This window comes from Dermacentor variabilis, chromosome 1, assembly GCF_050947875.1.
Source record: "Dermacentor variabilis isolate Ectoservices chromosome 1, ASM5094787v1, whole genome shotgun sequence".
NCBI lineage: Eukaryota > Metazoa > Arthropoda > Arachnida > Ixodida > Ixodidae > Dermacentor > Dermacentor variabilis.
The window spans coordinates 184,977,240-184,995,753 of NC_134568.1; the positions used below are offsets into that span (position 1 = coordinate 184,977,240).

At 46.9% G+C, this 18,514-nt stretch overlaps 1 protein-coding gene across 3 annotated transcripts in view; it reads left to right on the top strand.

Moving 5' to 3' along the window:
- The window catches only part of LOC142588953 (protein arginine N-methyltransferase 7-like), a 106,915-nt gene that overhangs the window by 43,836 nt on the left and 44,565 nt on the right, over window positions 1-18,514 (top strand). For all 3 annotated transcript variants that reach the window (XM_075700760.1, XM_075700758.1, XM_075700765.1), the window contains exons 7-8: window positions 61-244; window positions 6,217-6,341. In XM_075700760.1, coding sequence (XP_075556875.1) covers window positions 61-244; window positions 6,217-6,341 — 309 coding nt within the window. The remainder of the gene's footprint in view (window positions 1-60; window positions 245-6,216; window positions 6,342-18,514) is intronic.

Sequence of the window (18,514 nt, forward strand, 5' to 3'; positions counted from 1 at the left end):
CAGCACACTTCTGTTTTACATTTTAGTGATATAATTTTATGCTTTATGTGTGTTCTTCAGGTTCGTTTTTTCTGTAATTGAGACACTGACATTTAATGAAACTTCGGTTGTGCACCTAAAGACAAAAGTTGATGGCACCTGCCATCTTGTTGTGATGTGGTGGGAGTTGGAGATGAACCCAAGTGACAGCATCCACTTGTCCTGTGCACCTTACTGGGCTCACCCCTCTGGCAAAGCGCAACCGGTAAGTGTATACAGAGTATCCTAAGCCACTGTGTATGTGCAAGTGACTGGTTGCTACAATTTTGAAACATTACAGTGTCCACTGCATGAATAAGCAAATGTGTGCTTGTTTAACCTATTATGTTTAAGATAAATCTGCTAATGTGCGAGTATTCTTGTTAGTCTAGCTAGCAAAAATAGGAATAGTAATAACTGTTTGCATTACTAATTAAAGAGCATTAGTAAAATAGAAAGCTGGGCATGTCGATAGTGATTCGCCTTTTTAGCTGCACAACAGGTGATGATGGCAAGAGGAAACATGCAGGCACTGACTTGCAAAAGTAAAATTTATTAAAAATAGTGAATAAATAAGTAGTTGTACTACATGAGCATCATATAAGCTCACTGGGAATTGACAAACAATAAATAGCAATTACAATTCAAAAAACATTGGTAAACCATATAAAATTTATTTTAGTCTTCTGAGAACATCACTAGGCTAAAGGAAACAGAAATTTCCTAGACATATAATCAGGGTTGCATGCAGCAGATCGTGAAGGGAGTCTTGCAAGCAAAGGGGTGCATGCAGGTGCACTGATTAGAAAAAAAATATAGATTGGTTGCACTATGTGTACAGAATTTTTATTGGTCTGAAGGATCTGGCCAAGGCGTTTGACACTTGTACTCTGATTGGGAGAGAAAGTGAGAGATTGGCACTCAGGAACCCAGTAGGGGTTCACTTAACCATAAAAAAGCAGTATGTGCCTTGCGAAGTGGCTGAGATGTACTAACTGCCTGAATTTGTGGCGTTTTACATAGGTCAAGGTAAAGACTCTGAAAACACTAGCCGTCCTTGTCAGGCGCTGTGTACTTACACCTAGCCAACACATTGCCATGAGCTCATGGCAATGCTACTCATGACAATGTGTTGGCTAGGTGTAAGTACATAGAGCCTGACAAGGACAGATAGTGTTCCCAGAGTCTTTATGTCCAGCGTGCAAGCTGTTGTGATCGTCTTGTTTCATGCAGCGCGCAATTTTGCGCGCTGTGCACAACGAAACATGACTAGTGGTATAATTCAGTCCTACACAAATACTGAGGCAGAACAAGCGGATCGCAGAGCGGCATCACGCACTGGAACACAGTATGGCATAGTTTCGGTACCTGCGCACGTGACCGCGTGACCGTGGGAACAAGCAGACGAAGCGGAAGTATATCTCGGTTGCTTTGGTGCGAAGTCAAACAAAAAACACTCATAGACATTCCATTTGTGCAATTTATTATTTCTCTAAACTTCAATTTGTCAATTCAAGCAACAGATCACACAAATAACAGATGTTGCCTTGCATAATTCTCGAAGTCGTGTGTTGCCACGAGTACGTCATCGTCCGGCTTGGAGCGCGGTTGCCATGAGGGGAAGGGAAAACGGCGTTCGGATTGAAATTTCAAACCTTTCTGCGGCGTGTAGCAATGTAATTCTTTGCAAACACGATTGTCGGCGCGCATTGTATGCTCTGCGCTTGTCAGCTCAATATGGCCAGACTTGGTGAGGGGCCCTTAAAGCCTGCACGCAATGTTTTAAAGGTAATTTGCCGCATATGCAAAAAGTAGGTAAGCCGAGATGGCATGGCATGCATCGCGTGCGCTGTCTTCTCACGTGGTTCAGTACTGTAGGTTGCGTTGAAGTAGAAGGGAGACGAAGCATTTGCTCACCGCTGCTAGCACTTTTCATGATACCATCATCCCACAGCGGATGACACTACTAGCCGTGGAAGTGGTGTAGATGTGAAGATATCGACATGGGTTGAAACTATCTTCGTTGCCAACTCTCAAATTCAACAAAATGACTTTTTCTTTTTTTCATTCAAACTTGCTTTTTCCGATTGCCTGATAATTTAGATAATCTTGCGGTCCTATTCGTGTAAGAAACTTTTGTTGGCATATATTGCATAAAATGTCTAATTTTAATGCAACGAAATTTCGATGTAACGAAGCAAATTGCTGATTTTACTGACTTTGTTATATTGTGGTTTAAGTGTAGTTGCCCTATTCTAACAAACTCTGAAATCTAACACGCACCCAGTTTTTATGGATTCAAAGTAGAAATCTAATGTGCGGCTAATTAATATTTAAAAAAAATTGGCATGTCCTTGATTCTGGCATTATAACAAAATGATGATCCCAGTGCACTTAATTTTCACAGAAATGGAAATTGATTGACACTTTACATCTACATCATTGCAGCACTTAATTGCTGTTTATAGACTAAAACTTGTCCTCCGTATGGTCTATTGCACATTTTACATTCCTTATTTATCGAACGACTGCAACTATCACCAATGGGATGATCGCCCACACCTGTACAAACCACTCTGCTAGTCCATTCTGCAGCACATGCAATTCTTGAGAATGCCAAAACCACCTGATACGAATGTGTTTTGGCTAGTTTCGCATGTAAAATAACTTCTTTGGATTAGCTTTTGCAATCAAAGACAAAGCGGCATGTAGTTGCCATCCCGTTACACTGCATAGGCAACTTTTGGACCAATCGTCTTGGGAAACAAGTGTGCATGTTAGAAGTGTAAATATGGTAATCATTCATCAGTAGCTGTCGTTTTTGCTTGGTAATCTTCCTAAGGTAGGCTGAAAATCGGCGCTTTTGGGAGGATATTTTTTTTTTTTTTCGCCTTCACTGTCTCCTAGCGCTGCTAAGACAGATGCTCTAGCCATTAGGGTTATGATTGGGGTCACTATTCGGGTCAGGCACATTCGGGCCAAACAGCCAAGCGCCAAATAGCCAAGTTCAATTCACTGATTGGGCCAATTTTTGCACCAAGGGCACGATCAGAGATCTTTGTTTGATACGCATGGCAAAGTGGCAGTATGCAAAATTTGTGAAAACGGGCCGGAGAGAGCAGCCAATCGGCAAGCAGGGAACTCCCCGGAATTTTACGTCCCTCGTTTGTCGTCAGCTTGCAGACAGTATAATACAAAACAAAATATTTCTCATCTTCCAATAAATGAAATCTTTATCTAAAAAAATGTATTTTTTTTCTTCTCAAGCTTAAACACGTTTTCAAATAGTAGTATGTGTGACTACCACAATTTATAGCTATTAGTTTCTCTACATCGTCCCTAGGTGGTGTCACACACAGCGACAAAAAAGAAACGACGAGAACAGTGGCGCATTTTTCAAGAGGCAGCAACAACATTCCATTGGCTCGCTGGCACCCGATGATGGGGTCGATTTCGCTGTACAACCAATGCACTATTTGTTTCAAGAAATGAAACTGACACTGGAATTTGCTTTCTGCCATTTCTTCCAATGCGTTTCGCACCTCCACCCGCTCCTCCTCCCTCCTCAAGCAACGCCAGCACAACCGAAGTTCCCAAAGCAAGCACCATTTTCTCGAATTAAATTACTATAGATTGGATCCGAACGTGCCATTCCGCAGCCATAGCCACCGGTTGGATCCAATCCAATCCACGAGACACTCGATGTGAAGCCGGTCTCGTAACGAGCGTATGATCGCTCTAAACTTCCCAACTCCCGTTGGTTTCGGCGCTTTGCAGACGACGTGCTCGATTTCACGATGATTGACAGGAGCGTGTTGTCATTTTGACGTCACCAAAAACATCGCCGTGCCTCGTGGCTGGTGACGTCGGTGCAGAGTAGGCCAATCGCGCATGCGCACCAGTAACCGAATGAACGCGCCGAACGACGATCTCCGATCGCACCCCAAATGAATTATTGTTCTGGCACATAGAAATGTATGAGAATATATGGAAACCTTCAGTTGAGATTGAATTAATGGAAAAGTCAAATTATCTTGATTTAGGTTGACAAAAGTCTACTGTATTAGGTTATTTGAAGCAGAATTACTGTGCTGCTTGCCTCAGGTTTAGAGTGAATCACAAAGTGTTATGCATTATGTAATGTTTTCTGGCCCATGCTGGAGCTAGATTCTGTGTACACCAGGGTTGTCCCGAAGGTGGGCAGCGGTGGAAATGCCGCTCACCACTCCAGTTTACTACCTACCACTCCGGATTTACCTGTAACCCGTTTGAAGGGATACTCAGCAATTAGAATGGCTGACTTGATAAAAATTTCCTATTCCCCCCCCCCCCCCCCCCCCCCCCGACTGATTTTCAGGTGTTCCTTTCTCAGATGAGGAAATAGTAGAAACAAATTAAGCAGAACCCCTGAATGGGAACTGTCCAAGATTTGCGTAGCATTACATGGCAGTTGGCGTGGTGTGGAATGTGATGCATGGTAATGATGTGTGCAGGGGTTATGTTGCTGTAGTATGTATTGTTTATTTATATATGCGTGAGCAGTACGAGCAGAGAGATGCACATATTTACATTGCCGAGCATATCCGATCACCATGTACATTGCCGATCACCATGTAATGCTACGCATCTCTTTGATAGTTCTCCTGCTGGGAGGTTCCACTGAATTTGTTTGTGCGATGCCCGGTGTGGCATAACCAACATGTTAATGCCGTCTTAGGCAGCGGATGGGGTACAGCTGCGCAGGCATGTGTAATTATTGCTTGAGTGGCGCATCCTCTCGTTTTGGGCCCCCTTTAGTAACCTTCCTTCCTCCCTGGTTGGGTGTTTACCAGGGCGTCCAATACTGCTTGCTATCCCCCTTTTAGTATAGGCTTAGGCATTTCTGGGTGCAGTTTCACACCTGCCCTCTGCTTATGGCGTATAGGGAACATGAAAGTGGACTAGCTTGTGGAATGCTTAGCGCCGGCGCACCTATTTTTATCGTAGGCAGTGGGTTGTTTGTCACTATACTCCGGATGGCAGCTGTCAAGCGCACACAATGGGCTTAAACTGTGCATTCTCACCCTGTATTGGGTGAGAGGGCTTTCCATGGATTCAATGCCATTATTTTAGAACCATTGTATAGAGGAGAAATCTGAGCTTTGGATAGCCGCAGCACTGTGTTTTGCGGTGCAAAAAGACAAGCAAAAGAAGCGAATGAAAAGTGGAAAAACTAGCATCGCAATTCGTTAATGCTGGCATGTTGACTTAGGTGCACGTTAAAAAAACCCAGGTGGTCGAAATTTTGGGAGTCTGAGTTTTGGGAGTCTTTTGGGAATCTGAAAGTGGTTTTGGCACGTAAAACCCCATAATTTAATATTAATTTTTTTTGCCATGTTGACACAGAAAGCACTCCTATTGGCCAATGCTTTATTTAAATTGCCAGCATGTGTCTCGCACACATTTCGGCAGTGGCAAGCTGTGCTTTTTTTCTTTCGGCGAAGTTTCGTGGTAGGATGTGTTGCGAGCTCACGTTTGGTGAATGTAAAGTGCAAAATAGCAGAATGATCGTATCTGGACAAAACAAAAGAGGGGGGGGGGTCTTAGTGGTGTGCACTCATCTTTGGTTGCAAGGTGTCCTCCCAAATTTTTGCGGAGAACCCTGGGTATAGAGAGTTTTCAGATTTTGCATGGGTGCTTTCTCAAGCAAAACGGCACTGGAAGTGTTGACTGTATTATAGTACATTCAAGTGGTTCATACTGTGCTGAAATTTGGGACAATGCAAATCTTGCTAGAGATTGGAGACAGAAAAAGCCTGGCTGAGCTGAACATTCAGCTGCTGGACAGTGCTGTTAGAGGACAGAAGCGAAAACTGTTGCTTTTGGTCTAAGCAACATGGCACACTCGCAATGCATGCACACACAATATGCCCACCAAGAAAGCCAGTGTCCAACAGTGGAAGTTGCAGTAGCTGTATGACCCAAACTCTGCCAGGTCTCGGTCGCACTCGCACCTCAAAAGATACATTGCGTTGGAGTTTTCTGAGCTGAAATATTGCGCCATGAATGAACCAGGTGAATGTGTTCCGAGTGCTCGATTTCAGCGAAGCTAAATGTAAAGCACATCGTAATGTTGCTCGAAAGTGATCATTCGTATGTGCCAATGAAATGTTGAACTGTTTGTCAACCCTGACTAATTTGTCATTTCATTATATGTAGTGGCGGGACCACTGGCTACAAGCGGTTTACTACCCACCCTATGAAGTGATTGTTAGTGCCAATGAAGAGATTACTTTGGTTGCACGAAGGCAGGGCTACAACGTGTGCGTTTTAATTTCTTTGAGGTAAGTCTTGCCTATGCTTCCCTAAAAGCAATTTTATGGTTGTATATATTTTCAAGTTCTTTGTAAATTCTATACTAGTAGCATTTCCTTGCCTTCTCGCGTCACCTCCCATCCCCTCTTGCGCTCCTATTTTGGAACTGCGAGAGTGGCACTCATTGCACTCTTTTTGCAAATGCGTTGGTTCTACCAATTCTCTGCCTCCTCTCCCCCCTACTCAGTAACATTCTATCTAGCTTCCCTCTGGACTTGCACATTGTTTAATTGAAAGGTAAGTGCTGCAGTTTCTGCAATGCTTTTGCCGGAGGAGAGGGGTCACAAATAATTACAGCTGTCAAGAGGGTAATATGTGGCACCCAGGGAACTCCAGAGGGCATTGTGCATATTCAATGGGATGCAAAGGTCCAAACGAGTTTCTCGCATCTCCTTTTCTCTCTGCCCTGCTCCTTTCATGTATACACACACTCTCAAACACCACCGACGTGGCGTGCAGCCACAGCAGCAGCAGCATCAGCACTAGCTGGAAAGTTGAAGGAAAAGGCAAAGAAAGCTTCGCTTGAAAGAACAACCATTGAAATATCACCGGGATCCCCTTCTAATATCAGTAGTCTGTTTTCTGAAAAAAAAAAAATTGCCAAACTGTAGTAACCCTTCAATTCCCTTAACTCAATTACTGTCAACCGCAATCATGAGCCCCCGATTGGCGAATCCCATGTGATTTTGGAACTCCCAGCACCCCTGCAAAACAAACTATACTGTGCCACTAAAAATAACTGGACAACTCTAGGAGCCACCCCTGCAGTCTAAAGAAGCTTTCAACTTGCATGCAGCAATAGGAGCATGCTGCTCACAGTGTCATCCATTTGGATACAGTAAAACCCCGTTAATTCGGATTTCACGGGACCGGAGAAAATGTTTTGAATTAACCGAATGTCAAATTAACAAGGTTTCGACAATAATAACTCAAAAAATGCCTAAAATATCAACGTACCTTTACTTCATGAAATAACTGGTTATTGTTGCTTGTTGTGCGCGAGAAATTTGCATAAAAAGCAAAATTTTTTAGAGTTCCTGTAGGTGGTGCAGTCCACACAGACTGTCGGGAGAAACGACACAGATGTCCTCCAAAACTTTAAGGGCGTCATCGGCCTCTTTAGTAGTGTGGCGCGGCACTTCACAGGCATCCATGACGGGCGCATTTTCGCTATCAGAGTCGGGCTCTTCGTCGTCTAGTACATCCAGTATTTCGTCGGCGTTGAGGCGAGCGACAACAGCAACGTCACTGTCGATGTGGGTGCATTTGTCCAGCGGTACATCCGGAGGCAGAAGTCTGTCAAAGTGAGTGTCATCTTCCTCAGCGTTTTGGTTAACATCCACATCCCCGGCGTCCAAAGAATCACCATCACGGACAAAGCCACTGTGTCGGAAGCAGTTTGCAATTACTGCGGGCGGCATGTTTCTCCACACGTGCGCCACCATGTGCACTGCACTGAGCAGAGTTACATCATATTATTTGCCTCCATACAGAGCAACATGCACTCAACCACTTGTCTTCTGTATCAGCCTTTCACATACTGTTAGATATGGGGCTGTTTCCTGCGCCTACTTCGAGTTCCCCAGACCACCTCGAATCGCGCCACTGCTAAGTAAGGAATGCAGAAGCACGGATGACACATTCCTGAGGCACGACACGTGCAAACAAGTTGAATGCCCCCACTTCGTACACCGCCGGTGGAGCTATTCAATGCTTGACTCTTCCAGAAAGCGAGGGGATAGCCCAGCACTGTTCCGGGTAACGTGAGTCCCGAAGCCAGACGGCTGTGATGTACCGGGAAGGCCTGGCAGCGTCGCACCAGCCGCCTTTGAAGAGGGCATTTGCAAGCCAGCGAGGCCATACCGCCGGGAGTAGGGGGCCCTCGGACAATTGGGGCCCAAGCGTCGCCCCCATCCGCCTTTGAAGAGCGCATTGCAAGTCAGCAAAGCAAGGCTGCAGGGAGCCGCCGGGTGTGACACCACCGCACGGGCGCCTACCATTGGCCGAAAATGGCGTCATCTGAGCGGACTCTCCCATTGGCCGAACATGACACGTCTTCCAGACCTCGAAGGGTTTAAAAGACGCAGACAGGGAGCAGCAGAGAGATTGCTAGAGCATTCCAGAGATTCCTGGAGTATTCCCTGATTCACCTCTCTCGAACTTCTTGCGACGGGCCGCAGCGTCCGAGTTGCTGCCGGCCCGTAATGACTGTACGACTGTTCATTGACGTCTCTCTGTAAATAATGTAAAATAAACCTCCCAAGTTTTTCATCGCAAAGTCCGTCCTCAACCCCTACAACTGGTTGGCAGCGGTGAGATCGCCTCCGAATGCAACAGCTGGTGGCAGCGCTACGGATCAACCTTCGTCGAGAGAGATCCTAAGGAACCGGGAAGAGCGAAGAAGAGAGAGCCTTCGTTGAAAGAGGTCCGAAGAAACTGGGAGTGGCGAAGAAGAGCGAGCCTTCGACCCAGGGAGTCTGGAGGAACCGGGAACAGCGGACAAATGAACCGGATGGCAGGGTGCTGCAACCGTAAGTGAGTGCGGGGTTTTTTTCCTTTTGATTCGCCAGACTCAAATGTTGTGTGTTCATTTTGATAGTTCTGGGAATCGGGAGTTTGTTGCATTGTGTGTTTGCACAAATTAAGGAAAACAGTTCTAACCACCTGTCGGGGCAGCTGCCGTGGATCTTAGAAGGTTGACGAGGTTAGACTTGTTGGTGTGCGACGATTTGGGAGTTGAGGCGGACGAACAGATGAAAACGCCAGCTATCATAAAGGCGATTGAAGATAGTGGCAATGATGATAAAAGCATTGAGCTTGTTTGGGAAGTGATACAAGAACCGCGTGAGCGTCGTGAACATGAGCGAGAGTGTCGTGAGCGTAAGCGTGAAGAACGCGAGAATGAACGGAAGCTTCTTCGTGAGCTTCAGGAACTTACTCTTAGGTGTGAGCGTCACGAACGTGAGAATGAACGCGAACGTGAGTATCAAGAACGTGAGCGTGAGCAAAAGTACCAGGGAGAGAAGGCAGCATTGTTAAAAGAGGTGCAGTATTGTGATCAGTTAATGGCACAGAGACAACGGCTGTCTGAAAATTCTGTAGGCAGTACCGAGCACAGGAATGAGCAAGTGTCTAGGGGATTTTCGCCAAAATCCGACGAGAAGAGTAGTGCCTGTGAGATTGGCTGCACATTCATAAGTGAAGGGAAAAAGCTAGCTGCTAACGATGCCTTAGTGGCAACAGAGGCCGTTAAAGGCCGCAGTGAGAGCGACGAGGTGCTGTGCCCACAGATGACTGTAGAGACAGCTAGGCCAGCTGCGAACAAATTGGCACAGTTACCGCGCGTGGGCGTCGCTTGTAATGTTAGCGAAGTTGCTAGCGAAGAAAAGGGTACTGTTGACCCGACGGACACGAGCACCCATGCCAGGTCAGATCTGCGTGCAGAAGTGAGGTGCGCACTGGACGATGCAGTTGAGAGTAGTTCTCGGGATGACGAGCTCCGTAGTCCACAAGAGAACAACTGCATTTTTCAGGGATCGGTGCGGCTCTCCGCCAGTCTAGGTAGCCTAGATAGGGACGATTCAGTTATTAATCATTCGGACTGTGCGCGTGAGACAGCGATCGATACCGACGGGCTGTGTGCCGATGCACAGCGTGAGCTGGGCAATGCAGTAGAGGGCAGTTCGCAAGAGTGCAAGTTGCATAACTTGAGTAAAGCCTGCTGCATTGTTCCAGAGTCGGTTGGGCTGTCCGCCAGTTGTGGCAAAGTGAGAGTAGATTTAAATGTAAATCACTCGGACTGTGCGGGTAAGAGACCAATCCGGGCCGATGAGATGTGTAACGGCCAGCACGAGGCGCGAGAGAACGGCATAAAAGGGAATTGCAGGAAGAAGCGCCCTAAAGATAGGGATGCGGTGACTAATGTAGAGCCGCCAAAGATGGCGAGAGACCCAAAAGGGCAGGGCACGAGGAAAAAGGTGCGGTCGTCTCGGACGATGTTGACGCATCCAAAACATTCGAGCCACAGGTCAAAAAGAGACCGTGAAGCATGTTCTGCACGGACGCGGACAAAGGGCACGGGGCTGTTGAACTCCTCATCGTTCCGTAGTTCTTTTCAAAGCTCAGCGTGCAGTACAAAGAAGCGCAAGGTGGCAGGACGAGACCAGGTGGAGAGCAGCGACGCGGTCAATCGAGTTTGTGAGGAAAGCGGGGCGCCAGGACGCAAATTGGCAGCAGATCGTAACGTCTTGGGGGAGCTGATAGTGAGTCAGCCCTTTTGTTGTTCCTCGGCAGCCAGAGTAGCTTTCAAACTGCGACCACCTCGGGTACGGCTCAAAGTATGAGTCAGACATAAGCGTTTGGAAAGGGAGGCCAAGAGCGCTTCCGTAGAAATGAAGTGTTTTGTTTTTTATTTTGAGCATCGGAAAGTTTTCGCGAATTGAGACTAGGATTTCTTTCAGTGTGTAAGGTTTGAGCTTTGTTAGTGTTTTCGTTTGAGAAGCTCCGAGATTTGAAAGATGAGGTTTGTGTAAACATGTAGTCTCGCGAGTGTTAGTTAATGAGTAAATAGGCTTTCTTTTTTTTGTGTGTGTGAGTAACCTGAGGGTCAAGGTTATCGGTGAGGGGCCTATCATAACGCGCGTGTGTTTTAGTTAACCTTCCTTTTTTTATGTGTTTTTTTTTCTAAGGTTAACCGCGTGGGTTTTCAGGGAGTGCATGATTTGCACCGAGAAGCATTCTTAGTTCCATTAGCGCGTGTCCTGTGTGTACGGAAGAAAGCAGATTTATGACTGGGTTGCTCGTGTGTTGAGGGCAGCCGTATTCTGACTTCTCTGATAAGTATGCGTGGAACGAGTTATTAAAAGACTCATTGTTTTAAGGGTTCTGCGGAGTGTATAAGTCCCGCAAGTTTAATTGTTCGTTTAGGTCACATGTCCTGTAGGACTTTCAGGGAAGAAACGTGAGTAAGCGTAAATGAAAAGTTTGCCTACAACACAAGTACGCGTTCTGTTTAGTGACCACAAGGCTAGTGCGCTTGTGATTACGTACTTGTGAGGTTGACCAGATTGTTCAGTGGCACCAATACGTGCGATAAGTACGCCACTGCGATAAATTGGAAACATGGTGTTCGTGTAGTTAGGCCACTTTAGTTATGTTCGGCTGTTTTCATTTGTTGTTTGCAACGTCAACGACCCTTTGTTTTGCTACAACAATAGTACTCTGGTCTTGTCGGCATTCGGGCAGAAATGGATAGCGGTTTGGAAGGGTGGTTGGAACTGCTTTGTCAAAATTGGGGAAATAAAAGATCAGGGTTGATTTTGACTGAGTAATAGCCTGGCGAGTCAGGGGTGAAGAGCCTGCGCTTACGCGTGGTGCAGCGCTGTGCTGTTTTGTTTGTTTGACGTATGTTCTCCAGGGCCTAGGATCCCGAAGTTCGTCAAACGAGGCTCGACCCCAGTACCCTGCAGGTTCTTTAAGCGTTCCTCATGGCCAGCGAATTGAGTTCACCGGCCATTCAGAACTTCCGGGGCGAGGACGAGCTGTTAGATATGGGGCTGTTTCCTGCGCCTACTTCGAGTTCCCCAGACCACCTCGAATCACGCCACTGCTAAGTAAGGAATGCAGAAGCACGGATGACACATTCCTGAGGCACGACACGTGCAAACAAGTTGAATGCCCCCACTTCGTACGCCGCCGGTGGAGCTATTCAATGCTTGACTCTTCCAGAAAGCGAGGGGATAGCCCGGCTCTGTTCCAGGTAACGTGAGTCCCGAAGCCAGACGGCTGTGATGTACCGGGAAGGCCTGGCAGCGTCGCACCAGCCGCCTTTGAAGAGGGCATTTGCAAGCCAGCGAGGCCATACCACCGGGAGTAGGGGGCCCTCCGACAATTGGGGCCCAAGCGTCGCCCCCGTCCGCCTTTGAAGAGCGCATTGCAAGTCAGCAAGGCAAGGCCGCAGGGAGCAGCCGGGTGTGACACCACCGCACGGGCGCCTACCATTGGCCGAAAATGGCGTCATCTGAGCGGACTCTCCCATTGGCCGAACATGACACATCTTCCAGACCTCGAAGGGTTTAAAAAACGCAGACCGGGAGCAGCAGCGAGATTGCTAGAGCATTCCAGAGATTCTTGGAGCATTCCCTGATTCACCTCTCTCGAACTTCTTGCGACGGGCCGCAGCGTCCGAGTTGCTGCCGGCCCGTAATGACTGTACGACTGTTCATTGACGTCTCTCTGTAAATAATGTAAAATAAACCTCCCAAGTTTTTCATCGCAAAGTCCGTCCTCAACCCCTACAATACTGAAGAATTCCCTGATCCAGAGGCTGCAGGGAAGCCACTAAGTTAGGCAGCAAAAAAAGCAGCTGTATGTTTGTTAGCCCCAACGCATTATTCTGTGCACTACAGTTATCTAGAACAATTTATCTTATCTAGAACAAGTTTATCTAGAATCTAGAAGAACAAGGTTATCTAGAACAATTTATGTAGAACAGCTTTGCGAGATTTTGCACAAAAGTGGCAGTCCAGTTTGCGCAGCCAGGCCTGAAATGTCACTGAGGTCATCCACTCCTTTCGATTTGAGCAATAGTCTACGGGAAGTTTCTTTATGCTTTTGAAGCATCTCGGCTTTTCTGCTTTGCCGATTATCATTAGCAATAGCCGCTCCGTGCCAGTCATGTTGGCAGCCAGCAAAACTGTTATTCTGCCATGCTTCGTTTACCGCCAATGCAAGGGTCCCCGTTAAATGTCATGGTTCTATCCGGCAGGGCTGTGTAGAAGAGGGCCGTCTCATCTGTGTTAAAAATGTTGCAGGCATCATAATCGACTAGGCGTGGAGGTAATCCGGCCCTCCAATCTTCCACCACACCTTCATTCACCAGCCCCTTTCTCGCTGCATACGCTTCGGAAGATGAGGCCGTGTCGGTCGATCCAGCCTTCCGATGCCTTGAACTCTTCGATGCTGAGCTTCAGTGCGTACTTTTCGGCCTGCGCACAGATAAGGGGGCCACTCAAGGGCAGCTGTGCGTCGTTCGAATCGGCAATCCATTTTAACAACGCTTCTTCAAGTTTCGGGTGCACTGCCGTTCACAGTCTCCTCCTGTGTTCAGTAAACTTGTCACTGTCGTACGCCTGAAGAATCTCAGCTAAATTTTGCACACACATGCTAAGCGTGCTTCTCTTCACGTTGAATTTATTTATTATGACCTGCCGAGGAACCCCTGCCTTCGTGGCTTTCAAAATTTGTACTTTCGCTGCCAAATACTTCGCCTCATACTTCGCCCGCTTCGGTGGGGCACGAGAGCACATGGTGGCGTGGCTTGCGCGGCACGGCTAGCACGGCAACGAAGCAACGGGTACACGCATGATGTCAATAAACACAATAAAAACGACGAAAAAAGACTGTGCAACTCCACAAGCAAAAGACGTCGGAAATGGCGGACAGCAATGCAAAGAAAAAAAAAAAGTTGTATGTATAGATTAGGGTTGCTAGCATAGACCGATAACTACCTTGCCGATAACCACAGCGACGCAGAGGTAGTGCCAAGTGCCAAAAGCAACTGCAAAGCCAGAAGTACGTCATTGCCACCATGTTTTTTGAGACTTAGGTTTGCCTATTATGTAGCAATAAAATAAACATGGCAGCCTTGACCTATTTCCAGCCTCTCAGCACTCCCAGCACATACAAGCATGGCCTTTGAGATCGGCACACACGAATCGGAGACGTCATCGCTGGCAGTGCGATTTGAACACCCCCTAGTGCCACCCAGTCCTATATGCCTCACGTGCCTCTGAGCTCCGTGAACTGTCCGAATAATCGAAGTACGACCACATATGTCCGAATTAATGGGAGTTTCGTGCCATAGGGTTATGTACATGTTTGACGGGACCAGACGGCCCGTCCGAATTAACGGGGGCTGAATTAACGAGGTTTTTACTGCACCACTGTGAGCATGCCCGGAGTGACATGCTCGGAGTGAGATGCCTGGATAGCAAGCACTCCGCATTGTAATCTTTACCAAACACTATTTGATTCTTAGCCAATCTCCCATATTCGGTATGCACTTCTGTGCACATAGTTATGAAGAATAGGATCAAAACACCTTGTCTTGATCAAAGCACAGAGCTTAGCTATGCTTGGCTGGATGCTTTGGTGCAGTGGTCAAAATCAGCCCAGCAGAAAATTGTCAATATTTGTTAGTGCCCTATGCAAATGCAGTCAGACCGCATTTTAATGAAACAGGATATAATGATATAATGGTTATAGGTAATGAAGATCCATGTGTTTAAATCCTCATCATAACAGAGTACAGAGTAAAATTTCCGGCCAATGAATGTAATAAGCAATATTTGTATCCTAAACCAAATAACACTTGGCCCTTGCACATCAAATATGTGGCTAACCACATGGTTTGATACACCACACTTGGTGGATTGAAAGACTAGTGAATCTACTTACTTGTCTTGCTGCGGTGCGCAGGCTGGTGCTGCTAGGTGTGGCCTCCGAGATTGCATCAGCGCCTGTGCAATCTCGGAGGCAAAGAGTTGCCAACAGTAAAGCTGCGTTATTTCGGATTTCACAGGACCAAAAGAAATGACCAAATTAACCGAATGTTGAATTATCGAGGGTATCAAAAAAACAATAAATGAGTGCTTACTATATCAACACGCTTTTATTTACTGAATGAATGGGCCAATCATGTTTGTATATTGCACGAAAGCAGTGTCGAAGCTGCATTTCTCGTTGTCTCGTGGATGATTAGCACTCGCAGCGGCGAAGCCCTCGCAACTACCTTCACAGCATAGCCGCAGCGCATGGTCTCTATCCAAGACAGGTTTTTTTACTACCGCACGCACATCCCAATTATTTTTTCGCCAGTGAACTGGTCACCAACCATCACGATATAGCCGGTGCTCTTCATCCCCGAACGCTTATCAAAACAAAACTACTGCTTGCCGCAACCGCTACGGATGAAGCCGCGGATGCTGTCGACGCAACCTTGCGTTCCTGAAGGCGCACGGCCAACGCATGCACAGAGTCAAAACGAAACTACTATTTGCTTCAATTGCGGACGAAACCCTGGTCGTTATCGACACGATCATGGATGGCGACTATGCAGTTATGAGGGCACACGACAGACGTGCGTACCGAGTCTAAACAAAACCAGTTTGCCGCCGCCACTGTGGACGAAACCGCAGCCGCTGTCGACGCGGGAGGCATCGCTGGGCAAGCTTGCATGCGGTCATGGATAGCGACTACGCAGTCATGAAAGCACGTGGCCGACACGGTGCTGTGCACGGTGGTAAATGCAAAAACAAAGGCTTTAAAGGCAAAAATAGGCCCGAAACGTTCTGGCGTTGCTGTCACTCACATGGGATTTCCTCTGGTGACTACTAGATGATGATGTGGACTAGCAATGCCCAAGTGAACCATTTATGTCCAATAAATGACCATAGAACATCATATTTTAAACACGGCGCACCATCCTATAGATATCTATATTTCTCCAAACATTACAAATACATCTATGGATAATCCAACTCCCATCCAGATCATGTTGCTGTAACATTGAAAGTATGTCGCAGCTGGATGCAAGTGACCTCTAATAGATGTTCCTTTTAGGGATACAGTCGCCGACCGTTTATTTGGACCTCAAGGGGACTGCGGAAATGTCCAAATAAACAAATGTCCGAAAAAGCAGATTAAGCAAAAGAAAATGAAATCCTTTATTTCCTCGCACTTATTCGGGCTCGGCAGTAGGCTTAAAGAAATTGTGAATGCGCTGTTGCACGCTGTTCCATTTACGCGCAGTCAGATAAGCCTGAATCTCGGAGAGGGTCGTACGGTCACTATAGGCGGCTGAAAGCACAGTCACTGCTTGTACACGCTCCGCATGCGACGGCAGCATAGCACATGGTCCGTCATCTTCCAACTCGGAGTCGTCGTCCGGCGGCGCAGCAGAAACTCGACGAATCATCTCGCCTCATCGAGTTCTGGCCATGTCAGTACAGCAGTGTCAGCATCAGAGAAACTGTCAAATGAGACGGTGTCCGGAATCGTAATGCATCCACTGCGCACATCTCAGCAGAACATTTTCGGCGTCAGTAGGGAGCACATCGGGAGGCGACAAATCCTGGGCCTCCCAGCACCCACTTGCTGGCATTCCCCAGCGCAGTCTGCGTGGGCACTGCTGGCGCCATTAGACACTAGACACAATGTTTCCTTATGCCGCGTTGGATCACCGCAACCTCGACACAGCACACAAAGCAACCAGCACGCCGTCACGCCGACACCAATCGCACAAACGAAGAATGTGGCCTACTCGCAGCATCGTCCATGAAGGAAGAAACACATCAGCTGCTGGATTGTCTTGACATAGCTTACTAACCTGAGACTGGAACTGCTGTAGCCACTCTATCGAACTAGGCAGAAACAATGATAATGAGCGGGGATTTGCAGTAGCGCCACTTCGTGGGGCAGCAAGGAGGCTCCATTCAGAGCAAAAATGGCGTTCAGCAAGTCGAAGCATGCACCGGTCAGAGTCTGTGCATGGTGCTCACGATCGAGTTGGCTCAAGGAGTGTCCGAAAAATCAGACGAGACGAGTTGTCCGAACTTTCGGCAGTTGTTATACATTATGGTCTATGGGGACAATGGGCGGTGCCGCGAAGCAGACCGAATAATCGAGCATGTCCAAATTTTTGGAGTCCGAAAAATCAGTCGGCGACTGTACAGGAGGTTCATAGAACATCTAATGGAGCTTTCCTGTTCACGCTATATTGAGCTGCACACCTGCAAGTGCCACAGCAGATGTACTATCAAATGCAAATGAAATACGAACAGCAGAGCATGTGGCCGAAGCATAACTGAACACATAGTGTACGGTGTCAGCAAGCCATCATTGTACACATTCACGCGCATGTGGTTTCAACGCTGAATACACGGCTGCTTGTCCTAGTGTAACCGATTATGTAACCTGTATTTTGTTTGAAGCTTGTATTTTCGCCCTGCCATTCCTATCTGCGATTACTGTGAAGGTGGCTAGTGCTGCTGTTCCTCCTCCAGTGCAATACATTTTTTGGTGCTATTCAAATTACGATTAGACACTGGCAGCTTTGATGGTGGTAACAAAAGCAATGCAATGGATGTTACGAAACTGGGTGCATGCCAGCTATATCATGCTACAGATGCAGCGATGGCACTAGCCACCATAACAGTGTACTGCCAGGTGGGAATTACACTGCCCTGGGGGGATGAGAAAACAATTTCAGACAAAGTATGGGTGACATTTATCGTAGTAGGGTGAGCAGCACTGCAGTCTGTGCTAGAACCCCATTCCCACGCACGTGCATAATGACTGGCCGACAACATGCACTGTACCTTTACTTATGCTTCCGCCACATGCTCCGCTGTTCACATTTCATTTGTCCTCAATGGTACATCTGCTGAACTGCACTACTGCTACAGCTACCACCATTGTCAGCAAGCAGCTGGTGACCTTGTTTGAAATGTTTTGTAAACATGTAAACACGTAAATGTCAATATATAGATTGCTACACTCATGAGGTATCTTTCTTATTAGGGCAAAATCCTTAAATCGCTCATCGGTAAAAAAATCCGAGGTCTGGCGTTATGGCACCAAAATTCAATGGCACCAAAATTGGGGCTCGACCTTTGGCGTTAAACAAGGCGAAGTGAATCAAGCGCAGTTGATTAAGGTAGAGTTAATTAGGACACTCTAACGTGCGACCTTTGGTGGAAGTCAAACCCATTTGGAGATGTGTGAAGCGGCTATATCTCTAAGTTGGATTCCAATTGACATGGTGAAGGTCGAAAGTCGAACCCATGACATTTGGTGTTAATTAGGGTGAAGTTAATCAGGCACAGTTTAGGTGGAGTTAAACACTCACAGCCTCAACCTTTGGTGGGAGTCAAACCCACAGCATTAGGATGAAGTTAAGGCACTGCTAATTAAGATATAATTAATTGCAGCACTCCAACCCTCGGCCTTGGTGTTAATTAGGGCAAAGTTGATTAAGGTCGAGTTCCCATGACATCTGGTGTTAATTAGAGCAAATTTAATTAATGTAAGGTTAATTAAGACACTCAGACCATTGAACTTTGGTGACAATCATATCCACTTT